We start from the raw sequence: 20862 nt of genomic DNA on the forward strand, positions 1-20862 counted from the left end.
ACTGCTTCACTAAAAATCTTTGTTCAGAAAACACCCCAGTAGTCAGATGTTCCTACGAAATTAAAGACAGACCACTGTTATCTTTATTGTTGAAAGGAGAGTCAATTATTATGCAGACAGAGAGGTTCCCAAACTTTTCATATGACTGTAGGTTACATATGCAAGTGGGACATTTCATTTTGGCACAGTTTTATTGTGTCATAATTAAAGACATATCAACCAAATGACTGATTGCTTTTCACTATGGCGTTGAAATTTTTTGATTCAGTTTAATGTGCAATACACAAGCGCATTGCATTTTCATTCATGTCCATGGATCACATTTCATAACTGAAGGCAAAGCAAACGTATTGCATTTTGCTAAGCAGCAGCTCCATGTGTATTGCATTTCGATTCAAGACCACACTTTAACCATACCAAAACTAAAAGTAATCAAATAACCGATCAACATCAAAAGGTAGGGCAAGAGGTGTTAACAGCTGAGGAAAGAGTAGTTCCACTTCTGAAAGTTTCTGTATTCTGGCAGTGAGCATAACTTTAGTCAATATGGACTGTGGAGTGGTTAACTGAGACAGGAAAAAAGTATGGTTTAAATCTCGCCGAAAAGGTTTACTCTTATGTTGTCTAAAGTTATTATCTTTTTATACATTTTAATTTAAGCAGTGTAGTTAAAATTTGCGAGGTGTGGGTTGTTAGCAAATTTAACTAAAAAGTGATTAAAGTGAAAGATTTGTTAGTGTCACTGAGCTTGGTATCTTCGTAGCTTTTTATTTATACCCTCTGTGATAATAATAATATTTTATTATACCATTTATTTAGTTGTAGGCGCCATTCTAAACACTCAAGGACACCGAACAACAGATAAAACACAGATGATAAACAAAACTAAAATACAAAAATTAAAATCAGACAGAGCAATTGTAATCAAAGAGAAAAAGCAGTCTTAAACAAATGAGTTTTAAGTTTAGATTTGAAAAGTGAGAATGATACAATATTTCTTAGCTCAGATGGTAGTGAGTTCCAGAGCTGAGGAGCAGAGCAACTGAATGCTTTGCACCCCATAGTGGTAAGATGGATGAAGGGGACAGTCAAGTGGATGGAGGAAGAGGATTTAAGGGTACGGGAGGGAATGGTAACATGGAGGAGGTCAGACAGATATGGGGGGTCAAGGTTGTGGATGGCCTTAAAAGTTAACAGAAGAATTTTGAATTGAATGCGGAACTTAACTGGAAGCCAATGAAGCTGCTGCAAAATGGGAGTGATATGGTGAATAGAGGGGGTTATAGTAATGATGCGGGCAGCTGAATTCTGGACCAGTTGAAACTTATAAAGAAATTTGTGAGAAAGACTAAAGAAAAGGGAATTGCAATAATCCAGACAAGAAGTGACAAGGCTATGAACAAGGATAGCAGTGGTGTGGGGAGTGAGGGAGGGGCAAATACAATTAATGTTACGCAGGTGGAAGATGTTATTGATGTGGGACTGAAAGGTTAAAGTACTGTAAAGGATGACACCTGTGGGGAAGGGGAGACAGAGGAATTATCAATAACAAATGAAAAATGACTAGTTTTAGATAATGTTGATTTTGTACCAATGAGGAGAACCTCAGTTGTGTTACTATTTAATTTAAGAAAATTTGAAGAAAACCAGGATTTGATTTCTGCTATGCAATCAATAAGTGAGGAGGGTGGAAAGGAAGCAGTAGGTTTGCTAGTGAGATAGAACTGGGTGTCATCAGCGTAACAGTGGAAGCTAATGTTATATTTATGAAATATATTGCCAAGGGGAAGCAGGTAAATAATGAAAAGGAGGGGCACCAGGACAGAGCCCTGGGGCACACCTGAAAGAATGAAATACTCAGATCACCAGCTTCCACCCATTCCATGAGACAACAGATCTCCCGCCTTATCAACTCCTTGTTTACCTTCTTTCCAAGCAGAACACATTCGTGACTGGAATGGTTCTTTTGCCACCTGTTGACGTCACTTGCCTCAAAGTCTGATGCTGATTGGTCATTTGATCTCATTTAGTTTTGGCACAATTAAAGCACGGTCTCAAATCGAAATGCAATACAGATGGCGCTGTCACTAAACAAACAGCAATATGTCTACTTTGCTTTTAGTTATGACACGGGATCTATGGACATGAATTAAAATGCAATGCACTTTTGTATTGCATTTTAAAGTGAAACTAAAATTGCATGCCATAGCGATAGCAAGCATTCATTTGGTATATATATATATTTTTTTTATAATCACGTGATAAAACCATACCAGAATTAAATAGCCCATATGCATATACAGGTGGTCCTCGGGTTACAATGTCTCGAAATACGACGTTTCGAGATTACAACACTCACTCCCATAAAAACTTAAAAAAAAAATTGAGATGTGAGTGTTTCAGCTTACACCGTTAGCGTCATACTTACAGACTACGTGGGCAAACTAATTTGGTTGCGCACGGCGGAAGAATACGCAGTAATGTGGCATATGAGTGAGGGAGTTGGCGAACTACTTTGGTTGCGTGTGGAGGAAGTGTTCCGTTTGTGTTGCTTTGTGTGGCGACTTTTTGTCCTTATCTTGGCTCCTAAATGAAAGTCAGAGTTTCCAGATGGTTTGCTTCAAAGAAGAGGAAAGCCATCACGATGGAAGTGAAATTAGACATTGTAAAGAGATCAGAAGGAATAAAGGTAAGGAATTTTTTTTACACTACATTTTTGTCATTGTTTATGTTACTACACTGCAGTGTACAGTACAGTATATTTATGTCCTTTTCCTGTGGCTTAGTTGTGTTTTTATGTTCTAGATCAGGGGTAGGCAACGTCGGTCCTGGAGTGCCACAGTATGTGCAGGTTTTTGCTCCAACCCAGTTCCTTAACGAGAAGTCAATTATTGCTGATGAAGCACATATTGCTTAAGTGACATTTTAATGCTTCATTTTAGTGGTCATGCTTGTTAAGGTTCTCCAACCTTAATTGCTTATTTCAATCTTAAACTGCTGCATTCAGTGTTTTAATTGCTCCATATTAGCAATAAGATGTAAAAGACAAAGCAGCCAGCAGTTCTCCAGCTAACTTTTTTCCAATTACATCTGTGTGTGTTCATCATGCACGGTTTGATTTAATAAAACACTTAATAGAAAAATGTGACAGACTGAAAATGATCTGTTTTAGGCTTCAAATCATTTGGATGATATCCTTGGAAAGGAAAAAAATCTATGATATAAAAGCCTTACATCACACAGACTAACAAGCCATAAAATTAAATAAGGTCTGAGATTGGCAATGATTGGTTTCTAATTAAGCAATTGGGTTGAATGAAAACCTGTAGCCACTGCAGCTCACCAGGACCGACATTGCCTACCCCTGTTTTACATCGTATTGCTAATAAGGAGCAATTAAAACACTGAATGCAGCAGTTTAAGATTGAAATAAGCAATTAAGGTTGGAGAACCTTAACAAGCGAGACCACTAAAATGAAGCATTAAAATGTCACTTAAGCAATATGTGCTTCATCAGCAATAATTGAGTTCTCGTTAAGGAACTGGGTTGGAACAAAAACCTGCACATACTGTGGCACTCCAGGACCGACGTTGCCTACCCCTGTTCTAGATTATGATTTTGCAAATGTGTTAGGATAGTTAAGGACTTAGGTTAGGGTGTGTTTCAACTTACACCAAAATTCGGCTTACATTACTGTTGTAGGAACAGAACTGTGTCGTAACCCGAGGACCCCCTGTATATAGTATTTTAACATAGTTAACATGTTGGACTGCATTTAATTTTGGCCTAATATTCTCCCACTGAATACTGCTGAGTGACATTTGATAATGATACTGTCCTTTTCATTCATCCATTTGATAGGAACTGCTTAACTGATAAACATTTTCTAAAATAGTTACCAGATTATCCAAATTAAAAAAAAAAAATTACCATGGTTAATACTGAACATAATGTGAATGGAAAGCACCGGCACCATGCATGTGTTATGCAAGAATAATGCATATAGATGAAAATAGATGGCTTGGATTCCTGTTCCACCAAAACTAGGTTATGAAAGCTGCAATTTGTGTGTCTACTGCAATGAGGGTCAATAAATAATTAGAGATAAATTATGAAATGTGTAATCATATAATACTAATTGCTTTCTTGGCAAAGGCATGAATTTGTTAACTGCGCTGAGACAGATTTTAGTCCCATTGACCCTAAATTGGATTTAGTGGGATTGAGAATGTTATGTTAGGTACAGTACTTCCACCATCTGTGAACAATGCTCCACCTGTTATTTCTAAGAAACAACAGAAAAAAATAATAAAATTGTATCTTTTGTACTATCTGTGATATTATGGTGATGGATATACGCAGGACCTGCTTTGAAAATGTCCTTACCAAAATTAAGATCTTAACATTTTGACAGCACTAAACATGATGCCACTTTGCTGCCCTATATATATATATATATATACATATATATATATGTATATACACACACAGTATATATACATACACACGAGGTGTGATCAAAAAATACGGTGAATGTTTTTAAAAAAAAAAAAAAAAAAAAAAAAAAAAAACCTTTATTGCAGTAAAAGATTTACAACTACTAGTCACCCCCAAAATACTCTCTTCCACTTCGAATGCACTTATCCCAACACTCCTGCCACTTTGCGAAGCAGTTCTGGAAGTTTTCTTTCGAGAGTGTCTTTAGTAGGGCTGTCGTGGCTTCCTGGATGTCCTCAGTGGATTGAAATCGTTTGCCTTTCATGGTCATTTTCAATTTAGGGAACAGCCAGAAGTCGCACGGTGCCAGATCCAACGAATAAGGTGGATGCGGACACAGCGTAATTTTTTAATCGACAGAAATTGTCGCCACCACCACCTAATCAAAGCACCATGATGTCCCTACATTGATGGATTAAAGGCCAGAAGTCCATGTGACCATCATCATCAAGTCCTTCCATGAAAACCCTGAATACAATGAGGACTGATCATTTATGTTAGGTAGAATGTCTAGAGGGGCCTGGGTGGTCTTGTGACCTCGGAACCCCTGCAGATTTAATTTTTTTTTCTCCAGCCGTCTAGAGTTTTTTTTTTTTTTCTGTCCTCCCTGGCCAACGGACCTTACTTTTATTCTATGTTAATTAGTGTTCTCTTATTTTAATTCTTACTTTGTCTTTTTTCTCTTTCTTCATCAGGTAAAGCACTTTGAGCTACAATATTTGTATGAAAAGGTGCTGTATAAATAAATGTTATTGTTGTTGTACTAGAAGGGATGTGTGACAAGGAGTGTTGTCATAATGAAGAATGAAACCATTTCAACATTTTCCTCGGTTATTGATGTTGAAGGACGTCCTGATCTTTACTCGTCAGATCCATTACGAAATCGATCAAACCACTTGCAAACAGTCTTAATTGTCGGTGCAATGTCACCATAAACCGATTTTAACATCTGATGGGTTTCCTGAGTTTTTTGCAATTTGAAACAAAGTTTCACGTTAACGCGTTGCTTGATATCCATTATTAACGACAAACTTGAAAAACACACTTGAACTCAACAGTGGCTCACAAACGACTGACAGTAACAAACAAGTTGAACCTTGTCACAAAACTCAGCTCTAAGATGGACCTGTCAGAACCAGCATTGAATCGTTTGCCGTTGCTCTTGGATGGTGCTCTGCATCAACATTCACCATACTTTTTGATCACACCTCGTATACACATATACACACATACAGAAATACACTTATGCTTTTGTATTTTAAGTTTTTGTGTAGTAGAAGACAAGCCTGCAACAGACATGGTGTAAATGAGTATCGTTTTGTTAGAAGTGTGAGGTCATAACTTTAAAGCAGTTTCGGGGCATCACAGCAATACAGACACAGAATGTGAAGATGTGCAGTCAGCGCCTTTCATGTAATATAAACATATGCAAACACACTTAAACATTAAAAGTAGAGACTTTTCATTTTCTATCTGAAAGCAAATATGTTTCTGTTTAACACAAACATCACTTTCATCAATTCCATCAAAATCTGAAGGGTTACAGGGAAAACAACGTGTCTTGCGTCCAAAAGACACTCGCATAAGGCTGGTAGTTTTGAATTCTCCCTGTGTGAGGATTAACCCCTTCTGGGTTTAGTTCCTGACTTGAGAGCAGTGCTGTGGAGATGGGCTCTTGCATTACCAAGAATGTTTTGTTACAAACTTGTTTTTTTGTTATAAAATACTAAAATCAGAGCAAGTTCTAAACCAATGTCTACAGCGATAGTTTGTCTGCCGTTCTTCAATACATCATCAATGCCTGAAATTACCCTCTTTTCTCAATGTCTAAGGACATATATTTGACCACCTTAATCCACACGACATTCCAGTGATTAGTAAAATTCTCCCCATAATGTGTCAATATTCTTTTGTGAGCTTTTGCCAAATGGAATACTTCGGTGTGCAAAAGGTCATGTTGCAAGTCACCGGTCTTCCATGATATAATTGGACAGGGGAGAGGTTATCTCTTATGTGAGTAGACAACAAGACACTTAATTATTATACATGACAAATGATGCTTGGGATACAACAAGCAAGTTAAAACTTCATACATTGCTCATTCATTTTTATTAGACATGACTTACCTTGTATTTTTACTTTTTGTTTTAATCTCATGATTTTATAGGATACTTGATAAAAGTATTAAAAGTATTAGTATTTAAGGGTTCATGGAGAAAGAAAAATATATGTCTTTAAACAATATATGATCTTTCACAAATGAGACAGACCATTTAGTCTTTCAAGCTAATTTTTGGTAAGCTAATAGCAACGCTGTCCCAATATCTCATCCAAGTATTTTTTAAGAATTGTCAAAAAGTTCTGATTTAACTCTGAGACATAGTAGATGGCTTCTGTCCTGGCTTCCACCTCAAATGAACATTCCATTTATGTTCACTGGGGGTCCTCGGGTAGATTTCTGCTTAACTGATTGTTCCTGCCTTGTGCCCTGTGCTGGCTGGGATAGGCTCCTGCCCCAAATAACCCCATGATCCTGGTTTGAATTAAGCAGGTAAAAAAATGCCATGAAAGAATTCTGCTGATTCAACTTTATTAATATCTGAGAACTCTGAAGGGGTCCAGACCAAGATTCAAACTTACTTAGTGAAAGAACTAACAAGCTAAATAGTTAAATACCAAGTTTTATTATCAACAAGGACGGTCTTCTAATTAGGAAACTGGTTGGAAGGAAAACCTGCAGCCACTGTGGCCCCCCAGGACAGCAATTGAGGATCCCTGCTATAGATAAACAAATAATAGGTACATGAATAGATAGTAATAAATTGAAATACATAAATAAATAATAACAACTACTAATAATAAAAAACAACGGTAGTAGCAAAACTAACAAATGCATTGCATATAACTAAACTACTAGGACTAGATCTGATTGATGGTAGGTGGCACAGAGATCAGAGTCCGGACAGCCAAGGGGTAGAAGCTGTTGAAGTACCTGGAGGAACTGGTTCAGATACTGCAGAACCTTCTGTCAGATGGAAATGCGACAAAAAGACAGTGGGATGGATGGTAGCGGTCCTTCACAATGCTATAGGCATTACGGATGCAACACTTGATAAAGATGTCTTTAATGGAGGGCAGAGAGGACCCAATGATCTTTCCTGATGAGTGAACTATGCATTGTAGGAGATTGTGTTCAGAGACACTGAAGTGCCCAAAGCGACGGTGATGCAGCTGGCCAGTACACTCTCTATGGCACCCCTGCTGAACTGAGGTTAGAAAGTAGGATGGGGTTGGGGGTTAAGGTGGGCTTGCATTTCTCTGCCGCTGAAAGAAGTGGAGATGCTGCTGTGTCTTTTTAGGCTATGGAGGTGGTGTTAATTGAGCAAGTAAGGTCAGCTGGCAGGTGCACACCAAGAAATTTAGTGCTCTTGACCAATTCCACCACAGAACCTTGAATGTGCAGTGAGGTATGGACAACATGGAATTTCCTGAGGCCAGCCATCATTCACCTTATCCACGTTAAGAGGCAGACTGTTGCACTTGCAATGGTCTGCCAATCGTTGCATCTCCATTCTGTAAGCTGACTCATACCCCGCTGATGAGACCCGCCACCACCGTGTCGTCAGCAGACTTAATGATGGTGCCAATCGTTGCATCTCCATTCTGTTATTTGACTTATACCCTGCTGATGAGACCCACCACCACTGTGTCATCAGCAGACTTAATGATGGTGTAAAGCTGTATGCAGACGTACCCAGTGGTGAGTCAGCAAAGTAAACAGATGTCTGGTGTTTGATGGGAAGATTCACTGAAGCTCCTGACTTGTATTGGCATGATTTTATACATTGCACTGCTGCCACATGATTGGACTAATGAGATAACTGAATGGGCAAGCAGGTGTGCAGGTCTTCCTAAAAGTTTGCTCAGTGATTATATAGTTCTTAGGTGTTTTTACTACAAAAGAAATGGTCCAGATGACTGAAAGTGATCTCAAATATTATCTTGAAATGGCAGCAGCCACGTCAGACTAGAGCTAAAACGGGCGGGTGAATTCTGACAGTCTTACTGCTGTGTGCTACAAATGGCAAATCCAGCAGAACTACAAATAAGCAGGAGACTTAATGGATGCTGTGAAGACTCAAGAAATAAAGAATATGGGGAAAAAATAAAATAGAATCAACCCTTGGGGGATCGGGCAAATGATTCTTATCTTTTAAACTGCCAACAAAGGCACTTCTATAATTTCTTTCCTGTGAAGAGATATTTTTCTCAAATTTCAGGTGCCTTTAAAACAAGGAAGCATCTCAGTTTCAAGGTCTTTATTGCCCTACTGGTAATAGACTAAGACTTCCAGTTTAGCTTGTGTTTGCCAGTTTCTGGTTTCCGCCCTCTTCCTCTCCCTCAGCAGGCACGGTTCAACTCCAGGTCAACCTCCGGGGCTGGCGCTGGTCCAGACAACAGTCAATTGAAGCAAACAAACAGCCTTTCGCTCTTCCTTGTGGTGAATTGCTGAAGGCGGGGGAGAACTGAGCTCACCTTCTTAAAGCCCTTTCATTCAAACAGAACGGCCGCACAAAAACAGCTCCGTCTGATGAAAAGGATCTTTTTTGCCAAAGTCTTTAGTGACAACCTTAGAAGCTGACAACAAGATATGTTGTTTTGTCTTTATTTTCCACTCAGAATTACTGATCAAGTAATTCCAGCATAATGAGATAATCCTCAAATGCCGCATCAAAGCATCTTTGGAATCAAATGTGGCAGAAAAGAAAAAAAAAATACACGACAGAGCAGTAAAGGCTGACAAACATGGCACATTTTAAACTGCTCAATGCTAAAAAGGAATTTATAGTGAATAAAAAAAAAAATGCCTTCAGGAGTTGCAGCTACCCACAGAGAAGCATGCATACCGTGTACAGTCATGCCCAGGAATTAATGGGGTGGCAGATTAAACGAGGTATCACAACGGTGAAACCCAAGGACCAAAATTTAGGCAAAAAACACATAGAAAGGAGACAAGATGAGCCCCAGGAGCCTGTGTGCTTTGTTCCAGGTCTGTAATTGAGCTGGCTTTGGATAACAGCCTAGTACTTTGGGGAAGGGGGAGTGCTGAGTGACTGGAGAGTTCATTTGGAGGGCAAAAGGCCACAGCATGAGTATGGACAATCCCATAATCCTCCTGATGCTCTCATTTCCACCGACTGCAGTCTGTTTCTCATTTACTTGTTTATTTCCTGTTTGCAGCTTTTGATTTGCATTGAACTTTAAGACAACCCTGCAATGGGAGAATGTAACCCAAGGCAAGTTGGAACAGTTTATCTATTCATGCACGAGGCAGGTAAAGCACACACGTCTGACAGAAATGGGAGAAATCTGCAACTCCAAAAAAAAAAAAATATTCTCTCTTCACAGACGACCAAACTTGCACCTTTCCTTTGAGAAATGACCATTTTCTGAGTGCTGCACCCATCGAAAAATTATTCTTTTCTCACTGTGCTCAGCCAAGTGGGAGACACCCTTCTGCCTGACCTCCGTTTGAACTCATGGGCAGGGCTGCTATGATCACCTGACCATAAGACAGAATCCATGATCAACCAAGCTTTCTCCCTCATCCCAGGTCAGGCCTGTGTTTATCAAGCATCTCAGAGTACAAAAATGGTCCTAACTCGGAACAAAGTCTCAGAATGATGCAAATTTGGTCCTACACATGGAGTGGTGGCTCTGTGGCTAAATGATTTGGGCTGGTAACTCGAAGGTTACTGCTTTGAATCCTGGCAGTGCCAGAAGGAATGCTAATCCGTTGGGCCCTTGAGCAAGGCCCTTAACCTGCAACTGCTCCAGGGGCTCTGTACAGATCACTGACCCCGTGCTCCACCCCTAAATCTCCAAGTAAGTTGGGGTAAGCGAAAAAGAGAATTTCCCCTCTGGGATTAATACAGTATACCACCACGTCTCTTAGAAGTAGGTGTGTGGCAGTCCAGGTTAGTTCCATGGTCCCTGGCAGCTTGAACTCCGATCCGTCCATTCAAAACTGCAGATGAGCAGTGCTTTTTTACAAACCAAACAAGAAAGTGTCCAAAGTGCAATGCTTCATCCAATTAATAAATAATCTATAAAACCAGCGTCTGTCTGGGAGTTAAAATCCAAGAATTCATTAAACAGTAAAACTGGACTAAAGCCATGAAGTCATTGCCTACTTTCTGCCCCCTCTCTCTCTCCTTCTGAGCCCAGCGTGGCTTCTTCCATCGTCTCCCCAGCTCACCACAACAGTCTTGCAGCTGGCAGAGATGTCAGAAGCTATGGTCCCCACTTCCAATTCTTATCCCAACTGCCAAAAATGCTCTGAGCCAGCTGTATCCTCCATCTTCTATTACATTCTCTGAGCATCTTGAGGATCCCAAAGAAGGCACCACCACCATCATACCCCACTCCTCTATATATATTCAGCGGGGGATAATCCACCCCTGGAGCGCTGATTAAAGGCTCCTCCATGGGCTTCCAACCGCTCTGACTCTTCTCCCTCACACTAGCTCAGCCAACCGATATTGCCCTGTCACTCGCAGTTCTTTTCATGTTCTGTTCTCCCCTCGGTTTCCGGTGCATATTTTAGCCTCCAATGTGCTAATTAAGCAGTCGGCTTGACTGCATCCACCTGAACATGAATGCACACTCATTCACACCCTGGAGTCACTGCATAAGCCTGAGCGCATATTTATTTATTTGAAGTGGCACAATCCCCAGGACCTTGCTATATCATGAGGTATAAAAGCATTGTATCAATTTTCCTAATTTAGGAAACTATTTCTAATTTCACCAGGATTTAGGAGAGCTTGTGAGATGTCCTAACTCGCTAGGAGCTTCCAGAAGATGGTGTTCAGGCAGAGATCAGTATGTGCATCCCTGGAAAGGCAGAATCCTATGGGAACGCTGGACAATAATGAACTAATAAAAAAAAATCGATCTGAAAGAGATGAAATAGTATTTGCAGCAAATCCTGTACATCACATGACTGCTACATCTACGCAGAGAAGCCATATGCATTCAACCGAAATGAAAGTGTTGGTAATGTTATGGTTTTTAGACATGCAGAAAATGCAGCTATGCAATAGCAATGATTTAGGCAAGTTACAACCAACAGTTTCTCGAATTTTACAACCTTGAACACCCTTACAATGTGTGAGGTAATGTGCAGATTCACACATTTCCCCGCCATGTCACGTAAGGCAATGCTAAAGCAGGCTGCCTTTTTGAAAATCAGTGGTTCTCCTGGAGTTTTTGTTGTGATTGATGGCATGGACATAAAGGCCATTGTCCAAAGTGTGTATGAACATGCATATGTCAATCACAAATGAAATCACAGTATTAACATTCAGGTGGTCATGAATGTAAACTGTACTGAAGACAGACAATGATGGATGGGTGATTGACAGTGAAATGTCACACAAGTACCCTAAGCTTTGTATTCCACAAAATCCTTGAACATTCAAATTACACTTTATAAGTCCGGGATGGTTAAAGAAGGCACGCAAGGACTCCTAGAGCGCTGAATAAATAGCAAAAGATAAAGTGTTTGGGGGGGGGCACAGAGAGAGGCAAAGCATGCAACTATGGAAGAAGATTGGGAACACTAGAAGAGTGAACACAGCTACAGAAACAGCACAACAATAGCTGTAGCGTGTTTCAGTAATTTATTTTATGAGGTGCCATCTGTTTGGCCTAAACAGCAGAAAGTTTGGCTATGAATCATTTACTGTTAAATAAACATGCCTGTTATGGAGCTTACTCTTATTTGGTGGGTGTCTTGGTCTGTCCCATCATTCTTAATGTCGTTATGGAGTGACCCAGTTCAACGCATGACTCTAGAGTACTTCATGACAGTGGCATGAATCTTTTACTTGAATGTAATCATGTCCTTCTGAATGTCATTACTTTTATTATCTTTGTAGTGCAGCCTTAGAGTTAGTATCAGAAAACTACAACGCCTCATCATTATTTCCAAGGAAACCTCTACATGAGTGACATTTGTGGCTCAGGATGCCATAAAATTGTGACGTTATTCACACCCAAACGTGAACTCCTACTCCTCAGTGGGAGTGGATGTAGGATGCATCATAATTATTTCTCATTGTCCTACTCTGGGATAGCACAAATTCTTACCCAAGTCAGAATTTTAGCACAATTCCTAGGAGTAATTCTGAGAGTTTCAATTAAAATGGGCACAGACTGCTGTATTTAGAGTGATTATCCACTCAAAGTCAATTTAAATAGGGCTTTTGAGCCAGGATGCCTTGAGCTGCCATTCTTCTAACAGAAGTGCGAAAAAGTAAGTACACAACATGAAATGTTTTTCTTTAACATAAAATCTTCATTTAAACAGACGACGTGCCATTAAGTCCATCAAACTTGTTTGGTTAGTAAATTTTTAATTAGTCACTGTTAAATGTTTTCAAATATTTAAGTCACACGCTTTGTAAATGTCACCTGCTACAATATATAGCATGGCAGCTTTGTAGCAGATCCATTTCACATTAACCCAATTTGTACTCTTTTTCCCTTGTAACAAAAACCAGTTTTGTAACTTACCACTGACACCAATGCCATACATCTCACGAGACGTCTACTACTTCTCTTGCTTTCCTTCACTGAATTCCAATCCGGACATTAAAATGTGTGCTCCCTGGAGCCCCTGTGGGTTTTTTTTTTTTTTGGATTATGCCTGATTTTTTAACAGTATTTAGTATTACATTAAACAATGCAAATAAAGTCAGGAAAAAATTATCCTATATTGAAAATATACAATCCAGTTAAAGTCCTAAATTAGCAAAAGCTAAGAGTAACCTGCTCTCAATAGGACATAGTAATGTGTATGTGATCTGCAATGTATACATTGTAAGGAAACCTAATTAAATAATTAAAATGTAAATAAAAAGGAAGTAACAACAAGTGATCCACCAATCAAGTCTGACCACCTCTGTTCTAGCAGACACTCAGTAAAACAGCGTTTATTACATGAAGATTAAAATGCCTCGTGCTAAAGGTCTACCATTAGTTTCACATTCCTACCTCAGTTTAATACTTCTTTATTTTTGTTAACGATCGGATTCCGATGTCAGCAATGACATGGGTACCACCCAACGCCAAACAACCGAGAGGATGCCTACTGAACACGCGGAAAAGAATGTTCATACGAGATCTGAAGGTGCTGAACATCAGCTGTAACGAAGCTGAGACCTTTGCCAAAGAGTGCTAGAAAGGCTGAAGGATGCTTGTTGTCCAATATGCTATGTAGCATAGGAGGATCTCAGGCTAAGTCTAGTAATTTTGTTAAATTGAATTGATTATGCTCAATTGAAACAAAGAAAATGAACATTAAAAAGTGTAATTATTCTAAAATGGTAAAACTTACAGCCCTCAAGAAAGAAAGAAAGAAAGAAAGAAAGAAAGAAAGAAAGAAAGAAAGAAAGAAAGAAAGAAAGAAAGAAAGAAAGAAAGAAAGAAAGAAAGACTTCACTATATTAGCCTCAGGATTTCTTTTTCTCTTAAATCTGAACTGCTTGAATAAGCACGTAATTTTGCTTATTCTTTCCTGGTTTACAGTACTAGATTTAAAACAAGTTATCAAAACATAATATTAACAAAGCACAAGTTTAGTATTTTGAGATACAACATACTTTTGAAGAATTACACAGAAAGTTTACTTTCTAAAGCATAGGGGTAAAGCAGGTTTTACAGTCCTTCGGGCCTTGCCAATACAAACTGAAAGGCCTTGGTTCCCCTCAGGCATGAATGAGTGCTGCACTGGGGATAGGCATAAACCTATTGAAGTTGCTGGGTGTTACTTTAGGACAGAGGCAAAGAAAAGAAAAGATGTCTCCTGGCACAAAAATATCTTAAAACTAATGGAGCAGGAGATTTATTTCTGAAAAGGCTTCCTACAATTCAACCATAACTTTAACACTTTACTACAATCACTATATAGAAAACTGGAAACATTGTTCTAACTCCTCAGTATCTCCTAATAACAATAGAAAAACCATTGATTACAAACAGGGGAATCACAGTGTAATGTAGGCAAAATTAAAATTAATTATAGTATAAATACAAGCTGGGAGACACTGTCTTACACTGTGTCTTGACACAGTATTCTCTTTGTCTAACAAATCTGCAGAAGCAATTAAAATAGCACGTGAAATGTTAGGTTGCATTGTAAAAATGGTTGTAATCTGGAAAGAACTACATAGTCATATTGAATAAAAAGAGATCTTGGCAACTTTTATGAAGTATCTGGTTAAGATAGTGGAAGAAATTAGTTATCAGTGAAACAAGCAAATTTGACTGACTGAATGATCCGTTCTTGTCTGTCAAACCTATTATGTTCTTACCAGCTGTGCTACCCATCTAAAATGGTTTCAAATAAACAACAAAGACCTCAGCATATTTAGCATTATAACAATTTACAGTTCATCATTAATTGGAATGGCTTTTGTAATGCATGTAGTAATATAATAAACTACATTTTTCATTCTAACAGATGGTGCATCACAAACCATAGCACTGTTTCTAGAAATCCCATACCGAATAGTATATAACAGAGACATAGTCCTAGATGGACACACAAGATACACAAATGCACACAGATTCTCATCCTTTCATTAAGGTGCATTTTTTTTTATCAAGGGTCCAGAGTGCACAGTTCAAATCCCACCTAGGCACAAGATGTGCAGGGCTTGCTTCCCCAAAACGTGTTTGCATGAATTTTTCTCCAGGTACTCCTGATTTTCCTCTCACATGTCTAACTTGTGTGTTGTTGTTTGATTTCTGTCTCGTGTCCAATGCTGCCAGGACAGACCTGCAAATCACAAGCCTGTACTGAATAATCTAGGGATAAACTGAATACTATGTGCGGCATCACAGTTTTATCAAATTATCTGTTTACTGCATCCTTTTATTTGGTTCCACGTGTATATACTTATTTTTTATTACTAGGTATGGCCAACAAATGTGGAATATGCAAGTTTGAAATGACTATTTTATAAATAACTAGGAGGATATGGGCATATTCCAACAGGAACAGGGTGATAAGTGCAGAGCTGAGAGAAAATATATTTGCGTGCTTAGGAGATAAGCATACTTATTGACAATAAACAGGAAACAGCATATGAACTAAATACATTTTTCATCCATAAGTGTACAGAGAAAAGAAACAAGTGGAAGTGATTCAGGAAAGAGTGAAAATGAACTCTATTTTAAAGCCTTTTAAAAATAAAAGAATAAGCTAATTTTATTGGTATGATACTGATTAAAGAAATGCCATATTTTAATTCCTAAACCATTACTAAACTAATTTTAAAAATCTTATTAGATGTAAGAAGTACATTATGACTGAAAAGTTTCAAATGTTGCTTCCCTACATAAGAGGAAAGACAAAATGTATCCCAGGAAATATATATCAATTATCTTTACTTACAGTATATCTCATGTGATATGAAGAAAACTGTTGTCAGAAATAAACAAGACAATTACTTGCAAAAAGGTTTTTTAAACAGGCAACTAGATTAGTAAGATAAAACAAAGCTTCCAACAAAGTTTACACAGAGCTCAAAAAAGCTGAGGTATGGTTTCTAAAGATCAATTGTGAAGCTAGAAGCCGTTGGCGGTAATTTACAAAATTGGATTGCAAGTTATTTAATGGACAGGAAACAAAAAATACTGATAAGAGAAGAATGCTCCACATGGGGTGAGGTCAACAAAAGAAACCTTCAGGGATCTGTTGTGGGATTGTTACTCTTTCTAATTTACATTCAGAACATGCTGTGCAATTTGCAAACACCACCAAAATAATATGAACAACAAATATCGGGAAGGCCATATAAATCAATTCAGAAAGAAATAACAGGAAAACATCATCCATCCATCCATTATCCAACCTGCTACATCCTAACTACAGGGTCACGGGGGTCCGCTGGAGCCAATCCCAGCCAACACAGGGCGCATGGAAGGAAACAAACCCTGGGCAGGGTGCCAACCCACTGCAGGGCATGCACACACACACACACATACCCACACACCAAGCACACACTAGGGCCAATTTAGAATCGCCAGTGCACCTAACATGCATGTCTTTGGACTGTGGGAGGAAACCGGAGTACCCGGAGGAAATTCATGCAGACAAGGGAAGAACATGCAAACTCCACACAGGGAGGACCCGGGAAGTGAACCCAGGTCTCCTAACTGCAAGGCAGCATTAATTATAAATGTTGTAAAAGCAATGCTGACCTGTAAAAAGCAATGTCAGAAAACGATTCAGGGGTTTACGTTTCATATCATTGTAACTTTCCATGAACATGCATTTGTAAAAGCTAATTAAATTTTAAGCTGCATTGTAAATCAATGAACATCATTACTCAAGTCTAGTGTCAAATTCTACATATTTCAGGATCCTTTCTGTTCCAATAACCTTCTGCCATAAATAAATATATAATATCACAACAAACTGCAACCAGGTGGAGTCCTTCTTGCCTTGAACAATAAACGTTGTGTTTCAGCTTAATTAGAACTTTTAAATTTCTAACGCATTAAAAACATCAATACAGCAGCAGTAAAGAATGCCCAAAATCTTAAGAGCAGCCAGCAAACTTCTAAAAACTTAAATCATTACCAGTAATATGGCTGGAAATGTAAAATGTCTGCCTGTCTTAGACAACTCTATAGCTAACACTCTTTTGAAACGATCACTGAAATGTTCAGTGTAACCTACAGATGCAGGTGACATTGCATATTGCAATTTATTAAAAAAAAAAAAAAAATACATAAATAAAATGACTGCCTCGATTACTATATTCAACAACTTCCTTAAAGTTAATTGATGTTATTTATTTCACTCTGTTTACTACAACTCGATATTTTTGACAGTGCATGGGAATTTAGTTTTGAAGTTCGCTTTAGGTGAATCCATTATCCACATTTAATTTTAACATTTTCAGTTCATCAGAAATGTTCTAATGGCTAATAATCTTTGTGTCAGCACATAAAGTATATTATGAAAGGTCACTGTAACTCAGACATATTAATAATTAAGCTTTATACACTGCTAACGGGAGATTCCCAATATGCTAAAAGGAATGCACAAAACAGTGCATACTGATTGCATTCTGCATTCCAATAAAGTGGCACAGATTTCATTATATTTATATATTTATTTTTAAATCAGTATGGTTGGTGGCAAAAACAATGGCAGTGTATGGACAATGACAACATGGAGTTAACAAAAACTCCATAAAGCAGTGTAATGTGATCTACACTGGGGGCTGTTGGGACCACTCTTTATTTCTGCTCAATTGCACTGTGACAAAGGTAAGGCAAATATATCCAGCAGAATTTTATAATGTTTCATTTAGGATAAAATATAGTCTACAGTGATACATTTCACAACAGATCCAGTAATTCTAATTTGGAAAAAATGCAAGATGGAGAGCTACAAATAAACAACAGAGTTAAATTCTTGGTTAAAAACTGAAAAAGAAACCTGGGGTTTTACTTCTGGCAGGACTGCCTTCTTTGTGGAACATGAATGTGTCTCCAATGTCTATCAGTGTTTCCATTTGTAGTTCAGAGCCAGGGGTGGATCTACCATTAGAGCATTCTGAGGCTTGTGATGGCATGGGGCCTTTTAAGGAAACAAGCCCCATCCCGGCATGATAAAATAACTGAGTCTCCGTGCTCTGACAATGAGCAAAGGAGATAACTATCCCTCCATTTGATAAGAGTCTCTGTGTGCCAAAATAACAAATTGAGTTCCCCAGCTTGATGAGACAATGTCCATGCACAAGTCTATGCGCACCAAATGCAAGTCTGGTAAAAACCGCACAGCATTAAACTACTTGGTGTCCGCATGCTGCATGTTTATCAGTATGGTCAACCAGGGGTCTGTGGGGGTCTTAATCCAGGCTTGTCCAAAACAGTCTAGTAGGTTCACCAGATGACTATAAATCAGCTGAGTGAAAGTGGCTCTCTGTAAAAAAAATGTGCTTTTACTAGGGCCTGGTATCCAGTACAGGGCTGTTTCTTGTTGCTTCCACTATACACTCTAGGTTTCCACAGTACTGCACTGGATTAAGCAGATTCACAGAATAAATGTATAAATAAGAAAAATAAATCCCTCATCTTCTCATATAATACGCTACCGTGGCTGTTCGTTTGTCTGTCCAGGATTTTAAATCACCTGTAGCTCGCAAACTGTTTCACCTATTGACTTGAAATTTGGTACACATATACTACGTGATGTCTACTATTCGATTTGATTGTAGAATCAACTCTCGGCACCGCGCAGTAGGGCGGCCGTGTGGCACATGCGTATGGGCGCCGTTCTCATTTCCCACCACCTTCACTAATCATTCTTGAGGCAGATGGAAGACTTAAGTGCCAGCTTAAGTGAAAAATTAAAGAAAACGTACCAAGTAATTGCAACACAAAAACTAACTTAATCAGTTTTAATGTGAAAAGATGCCAACGAAAGAAGAGAAGCAGCGTGCCACTAGGGTGGAGTAAAGAAGAGTTGCTCAGGAAGCAGCAAGCGCATCAACCTCTGAGCAAACGAATGCTAAACAGAGACGGAGCAAGAGTCTGAAAACTAGGAATGCTCAAGTCAAGTGTATTCACTGCACGTTATCGTGCAGTATGCCGTTAATGGTAATTTATATTTAAGTACATGTATAAAGAGTATAGTGGCATTTTTAAAATTTCAAAAATGTGCATAATCACATGTGTTTGTATCAAAACACTCACCTTTGACTGCTGAGGGTTGCCATTTCTCTGACAGTTTGGGCAGTTTCTGAAGCAAAATCCAGAGCACCAGCAACAGGCTTGGTGACTGTACCAACTAGCCCCTTGCCCAATCCGGAGAAGAATCCGCTAACCCCACCTTCAGTTTTGACTCCTTCCACTGTGGAAGTGATCACACTGGTCAGACCACCAAGGATTCCTGTAGGCAAAACCAAAAAAAAAGAGCAAAATATACATTTTGGCAAGTACATAAAACACAGCACTAGAAATATTTAGATTCAAATACTAATTTATAAAATTGCATTGCATTTCCTTCTTTGTGAGAAAGAGAAAAAGACAGATTTAAAGACAAAGTAAAATTGACAGGTTAATAAGTAAAAGTTACATTACAAAGAAAAACTGAAGATGGTACTTGCAATGAAAATAAAAAGCTAAACATTTGGTTAAACGTTATTATATGCATAGCATGCCTAGTGATTGTCATTGGACCTTAGAAACACTTCTGGTAAAAGGCAAAACCTTGACATTCTTGTATATTGGGCTCAATTGTAACACCAAATCTTCAATTAAAAAGTTACTTAGTCACCACTGTTGTAGGTTGCTTTTTTTTTTTTTTTTAACTGGAACCAGAGAGGCATTTTGTCAAAAAGGTTGTCTGTTTTGAATTAATTTAATCTGGGGCAGAAAGGATAATACAAGCATACCAGAGTCTATTTTTTTAATGATTTACCGTGAGCAAGTCCATGAATCCCAGCTATTAGGTGCTCCCCACTGGTGGCTCCGTGGTAACGAATATACTCTCTTTCTGTCTGGTGCCTGTTGTCCATGGTTTTCCCCAAACCATCAGAAAGGGTACCAGCAAACTGAAATTGACAAAAACACAGCAAAACAGTCTATTATTTAAAAGAAAAATACATTTAAGAAGAAACAAATCTGAAATTATGTGTAGTTGCAATTATGGCCAAAGTTTGGCAATATTTAAGTTGGGCGTAGAAGTGTTTCCCAAAGGTACATAATATAGTTACAGAACTGTCCACCTACAAAGATGAGCTGGGCTTTCTTTAGGTGATCCTGTCACTTTCCTTTTTGCAGGTATTAATGCACAGTGCAGCATCTTTTCCAAACAACATATCATTTAGATGATTTTGAGGCAAACACTGTGCATGTTCATACTTTTACATATGGCACCTTAACCACATTTCTTTTGGATATTTATTTTACCATTTATTCTTATTTAGAATAATATTTAGAATAATAAGACTACATCTGTAATATTGTGTACAGGTCTGGTCACTACGTTACAAAAAAATGACATAACTGCTATACAAATGTGTATAGGAGAGCAACGAACGTGCATGTCCTACTCTGACAGGGCAAGAATAATAAACCTGTTTAGTCTCAAGCAGAGGAGACAGCATGAAGACCCAATATAAGTCTTCAAAATTGTCAAAGGCATTGATGATGCAGATCCCGCAGAATTCTTTCAACTTAATGGTGAATCATGCACTTGAGGACACCAGTGGGAATGAAGGGGAAGAGCATTAAGAACTGATGCCAGGGAATCTGGAACAAACTACTGAGACAGG

The 20862-nt window shown here is 38.5% G+C and overlaps 2 protein-coding genes across 4 annotated transcripts in view; one reads left to right on the forward strand and one right to left on the reverse strand.

Annotated features, from left to right (window-relative positions):
* Positions 1–20862, forward strand: part of c8h2orf76 (chromosome 8 C2orf76 homolog) — a 331828-nt gene that overhangs the window by 106565 nt on the left and 204401 nt on the right. The window lies entirely within an intron of this gene.
* vps13d (vacuolar protein sorting 13 homolog D) overlaps positions 1–20862 on the reverse strand; it is a 187744-nt gene that overhangs the window by 24145 nt on the left and 142737 nt on the right. For 2 of the 3 annotated variants that reach the window (XM_028807954.2, XM_028807955.2), the window contains 2 exons: positions 20007–20139; positions 19280–19475 (listed from right to left, as the gene is read on the reverse strand). In XM_028807954.2, the coding sequence (XP_028663787.2) occupies positions 19280–19475; positions 20007–20139 (329 nt within the window). Of the gene's footprint in view, positions 1–18370; positions 18507–19279; positions 19476–20006; positions 20140–20862 lie in introns of those variants that run through there. The other variant, XM_051930739.1, reaches the window with a different exon arrangement.

The sequence above is a fragment of the Erpetoichthys calabaricus genome, chromosome 8, assembly GCF_900747795.2.
Source record: "Erpetoichthys calabaricus chromosome 8, fErpCal1.3, whole genome shotgun sequence".
NCBI classification, from domain to species: Eukaryota; Metazoa; Chordata; class Cladistia; order Polypteriformes; family Polypteridae; genus Erpetoichthys; species Erpetoichthys calabaricus.